General features: G+C 44.9%; 1 protein-coding gene across 1 annotated transcript; it reads right to left on the reverse strand.

Annotated features, from left to right (window-relative positions):
* Positions 1–217: 217 nt before the first annotated feature.
* LOC128852495 (dual specificity protein kinase CLK1-like) lies at positions 218–3,557 on the reverse strand. Its single transcript, XM_054069859.1, has 6 exons — positions 3,189–3,557; positions 2,153–2,269; positions 1,854–2,020; positions 1,122–1,777; positions 461–637; positions 218–367 (listed from the first exon to the last, which is right to left on the reverse strand). Exons 1-6 carry the CDS (start codon positions 3,200–3,202, stop codon positions 218–220), a joined length of 1,281 nt encoding a protein of 426 aa, XP_053925834.1. The 5' UTR covers positions 3,203–3,557.
* Positions 3,558–5,481: the final 1,924 nt, after the last annotated feature.

Raw genomic sequence — 5,481 nt, forward strand, 5'->3', positions numbered from 1 at the left:
CACACGATAAAAGTGTCCTGAGATGTTGTTTTACTGGGGAAACACAACCGGGCTCATCACTGTCTTTTCCTTAAATAAATTTTATTCCAACAGACGCATTTGAATTCAGCATCAATAATTAAATACCTAAGATACACAAACAAACAATCGCCACTTCACAGAGTTTCCGTTTCTTAACAGGCAGACAGAGAAGTTCATCTGCATCAGCTGTAGGAGGCTATGCGCTATTTTCCTGCTTCAGTGGGAGGAAGAAAGGATGTTCCAGTGCTTCTTCCATAGTAATGCGCGTGGCTGGGTCATACTCCAGCATCTTCCCAATCAGATCAAACAGATTCTCATGGTCAGAATCGTGGCACGTCATGTATTCCTTCACGAAGAAAACAACAAAACACGGGCTTCCAGTCTTAGAATTGCACTTGGAGCTCCTCTGCCCAGAAGCATCTTCCCCCTGCAATCTTACCTTCAGGGGTTTACAGCACCCCGAGACATATTGCCCAGACGCACTGCCTTCATCCCAGGCCAGACGGCCATTACAGAAATACTTCTTCTTTGAAGAAACAACTCTCTTTATCATTTGATCTGGCAAAGGCCCCAGTAATCGCTCCATCATTGCCAGGTGTTCTATGTTGTCATCGGGCTGCAAGGAAGTCAAGAGAGACGTTTTTCGTTCCTTGTTCAGAGGAAGTTATCAAGAAGCACACACCAGCCTGACTTCATTTTTGACTGTACCCTGCAAACAATAACCTGAAACTGATCGACAAAAAAATGAGAGGCTCGAGTTCTCTGTTTCCTGAAAGAAGTTAGAAGCTACTGGATTTCATTCCCCTTGATCTTGCCTTGGTGTTTTTTCTTCCTCTCTTCTTCAAGTTCCGTTTCAGCAATACTGTCAAGAGGACAGGATTCAATCCTTTGAGTAGTATTTGCTGATGGTGATAGATGAAGCCACATCTGGTATTAAGGTGCCTTGTAAATGCCAAAAGTTAACAGGGCGACCCTTCATTTCAAGACGCTGCCAAAACGTCTACTGAAAGTAACTTGTCAAAATCTGCCGCTGAGAACGTTCCTTGTGGCCTACATCTTCTGTTCTCTTCAACTTGGCACCACAGAGGAATGCAGCTTACTTTCTCGCACAGACCATTGCCTTTAGTCCCCACCTCTCCGTAGCTTATGTTCATCAAGTTGGGGAGTGCTGGGCATGCTGCATGCTTCTGAGGGATAGAGTTGCCTACCTCAAATACTAAGACTCCACGGTAGTATTCCAGGAGAGTACATCCTGTGCTCCACACATCGCATGGATGGGACCATCCGAGCTCTGTGAAAAGATTCAGGTTGTTCATGTTTAGAGCAGACGGCAAACAGTTCAACAGCTCAAGCAAGACACCAAGAACTTCTCTAGCTCCATTCAATAGCACACAAAAACTCATACTTGAAAGATCAGTCAAACAAACAGCCTTCCACTGACCTAGGACCACCTCGGGAGCTCTGTAAGGTCTAGTAGTCACCACAGGGTTATGGTAATCATGATCGTAAGTGGCGCACCCAAAGTCCGCAAGTCTGATGTCTGGTTTTCTCAGTCTGCATTCAGTGCATTCCTGAAATGAAAGGTGGTGGGATGCAAGTGACCAGATGAACGCAGAGGATGACTGAGGTGGAGGAGAGTGGGGAAGAGGATGGCAACTTACCAGTTTGGGGTTGTACTCTTCTACGTAGTCAGATTTCACAAAGACAATATTGTCTGGCTTCAGATCTGTATGTGTCAACTTCTTCATGTGCAAAACTGCAAGAGAACTCACAGAGTTAGCGGGATCTGCAAAGAAACTTTAACAAATAAAGCAATGAGGAAACACACTTACAGTTGACAGAGGTGCAGATCTGATAAGCCATGTGTCTAATGTCGTCCAGGTTAAACGGCAAGAAGTCATTGACGCTCATAAAGTCAAAGGTGCTGAGCCCCAGGAGCTCAAAAACAATGCAGACGTGTCCACGGTGCTCAAACCATCCCAACATCTGGACACAGTGACTGCAAAAGCAGGAAAACACATGCATTGCAACAGCGAGTTGTGCAGCGCTCATACACACACTGTGTGCACTAGAAGAACACTAGAAGAAGTCTTCGAGCCAAAACACATCACGGTTGGCTTTGTGTGCTTACTAGGCATTGCTGGGGTCTGATGCTTTTAAATCTTCCAGCACCTGTATTTCCTCACGAGCCGCATCGGAGGACCAATCAAAATTCTTTGCTATTTTCACTGCAACATGTCTGCCTTCCCTGAAAAGACAGGTTTTAAGGGAGTTTAGAACAATGAGTACTTTTAAGTCAGACTGTTGGGTCGTTATCACCCCATATTGCCCTGTTCCTAACACTGGAAACCCTCTGGGAAAAGGTCAGACTGACTTCATATCACCCAGAGTCATCTATGCGCCAACACAGCTAAAACTTCATCTTTACATTTTGAAAACACACTCGATCCTTTTAATATTAAAAGGTATTATTCTTCAAGCCCCTTTTGCCTCCCCTTTCTTTCTATGGATGCTGGGCTGATACTGGAGAAACTTCCCCACTTCACAACCTAAGACAACCGTTAATCTAAAATGGCAAGCCGCCTTCAGCCCTCCGAGTAGTAAAAATGTCACTGAAGTGTCAAATGCCTTCTGCCGGGACTGGAAAGACAACCTCCTTCCATACTGTTTTGCACACAGCAAAAGTGCCATCAAACGCAAAATACGTTCTTGACTTATAACGGGCGCTCTGTTAGAACGCCAATGGGGCTGCGTCCTTGCAGATGATGCTTTAAGAGAAGCTACACCATGTCAGACGTTGCTCATTATCCAGAGCTGGGGTGGCACAGGCCCCAAGTCTGCCCTGTGTGGGGGCTGCAGCTGCACCCCACGCTCCCCAGGCCACCTCTCCCGTTCAGCCCTGACCTCTACCAGGCTGGGCTGAACCTGCAGAAGACACAACCTTTGCCTCCGCCACCAGCCCTGCACAACCCTCGTGTCTGGGGGCTGCTTATAGCACCACGGACCAACGACAATTTTGATTGGCAGCTGCGGTCACCTTAGTGAAATACAGAGAGCAGCACAGGAGGAAGCAAAGAGAAAGCCTAGTAGGATCAGAAAGCACTTCCTGAACCTCATACTGAGAGTTTCAGTACGAAAAATGACAGGAGCCCAATTAAAAGACTTACGCTCCGTGATCCATGCATTCCACTACTTTTGAGAAACCACCTTCACCCAACACAGCAAGAACCTCGTCTATAAAGAAAAGAACTCTTAGTCACCAAAGTGGTGAAGCTACTCAGCTATTAAATTGCCTAGCAAATAATCAACAATAAACAGAGATAAAGCAAACAATTAGAAGGACTAAGTACTATCACTGAAGGTTGTTCTAGGATGTGCTCTAAATTGTAAATATCTGGTCTGAGAGATGTTACTGGACAACTGTCTTCAAAGTACATTTACAGGGATCCCATCCCAGTAGGTTCATTCACTTCGTTGAATACTTTTTTTTGGGGGGGAGGGGGTAAGGGAAAAATCCCCAAGGTATACTCTTAATAATGTCTATAATAGATTATTCAAAAGAAAACAGTCCCACCCCCAACCAAAAAGTCAAGAGAGAAAGAAAGAGAGAACCCCCTCACACCTTACGCTAAAAGAACTTATTCTGTCCGAAAAGCTAAAAAACATTGAAAAATATTCTATACATCTTGCGTGGAGCATGTCTCCTCTCTGACAGATCAGGTGACCCGCCTCCTCATCCTCTACACTCCTGGCTGTGCTCCTTCGACGACTAACCTGGAATGGCACCAAGATAGTCCAGACAGTCAACAAACACGAGTGAATTCAGCTCAGAGTATAAAATGCATTCAGCAGGGAGGCAGTCGGGCACTCGGATACACGCCAGGCCACAACAGTTGGCAGGAGCAATTTCCAATTCAGCCCCCGGCAACTCACAGGTCACATCATTTATGTTACAGGGCAAAAAGGTCGTGAGGAAGATATTTTCGGATTGGATACTCATAATGGCAAGGCAACAGAAAAATACAAGGTTTCCTTTTACAAGATTGATTCCCTGAATTTTGCTTCAGGATTTCAGTGCCCGTATTCTTGTTTAAAGCAAAAGGATTTAACAATTCTCTTCTATACATCAAAGGTGTCTTTCAGGTGTATCTTCCAGAGACAGAGGACAGAATGTTCTTCTGTATTTCCATATAAAATTGCCTTTGGGCCGCATTAAAATACTCCTCTGAAGTAACTGAGATTAAATTGCCAGTCTGAATTTTGGATAAGAATTGTTTGGTACATCGCACACAGCTTACGCATTTACTTTAGGCCGTCTCAGCTGAAGACCTTACGTTATAAATGCTATCTGCAGCTTTGTAAAGAATTAAATGGATAACAAAGACCAGAACAACTGCCCCACTAGCGGGCAGACGTCATACATATCTGACTCTACAGATTTTTCAGTGATGCTTAGAACATCTTACTAAACGTGTTTGTACAAAAGCAAAAATCTGATGTGATCTCCTTGCTGTTTCCACGATCCTGAGTCAAAAGGAAGTTTAAAAGCCTGGGCTTGCATTTTTGAGTAGGGCCAAAATAAATGCCTGTCCTCAGAGAAATTCCAAAGGCAGGAGAGACATGCCTGCATTTCAGGCACTCCGATGGATGGTTCTCGTTCACTAATCTGGTCAAATACATCCCAGGAAGAAACAGCAAGACTGTCCTGTGTGCTGTCACACATGTGCCTGCAAACTATACATTTTCACTCAAGAAAATCAAATCCCAGCAAAAAGAATAAGCCACTAATATCAGCAAAAGGAATAAACTACTGCAAATATATAGGGACTGGACCGTGCCTGCAATTCCCTTTCGAGACTGCTCATTATGCTTCGATCCAGTTTGCAGCGCTTGCTGTCCTGTGCACCGCTTGCTGATCTCTCTCTCTTCTTAGAGCTCTTTCTTTTTCCAAGATCCGGGCTCTCACACTTGTTCTCTGGGGCAACGCTGGCTGTACTCTGTTTCGTTGGAGTCCTGCTGCTTCTTCCAACATCACATTTCCTGCGCTTGCTCTCCGGTGAACCACTCTCTCTCTTTTTAGGTCTCTTGCACCTTCCAAGTTCCATTTTTTTTGTGCTGGGTCTGTGGTGCACTGCTTGCTGATCTCTCTCTCTTTGTAGCCCTCTTGCCTCTTCCAAGATCTGGTTTCTTGTCCTGGGTCTCTGGGGCACTGCTTGTGGATCTCCTTGACTTTTTAGCCCCATAGCATTTTTCAGGATCTGTTTTACATCGCTTGCTCTCCTGCGCACCACTTGGTGATCCCCTCTTTCTCTTTTTAGCTCTGTCACATCTTCCAAGATCCAGACTTCCTTTTTGATCCATGTCAGGATGATTTGTTTGCTCAAAATACCGCGTCTGTAACCAAGATATTCACTCTTTGAATTGCATCTCATGGACAAAAAACACATTCGCAAAGCCATC

This window comes from Cuculus canorus, chromosome 6 (genome assembly GCF_017976375.1).
Source record: "Cuculus canorus isolate bCucCan1 chromosome 6, bCucCan1.pri, whole genome shotgun sequence".
NCBI classification, from domain to species: domain Eukaryota; kingdom Metazoa; phylum Chordata; class Aves; order Cuculiformes; family Cuculidae; genus Cuculus; species Cuculus canorus.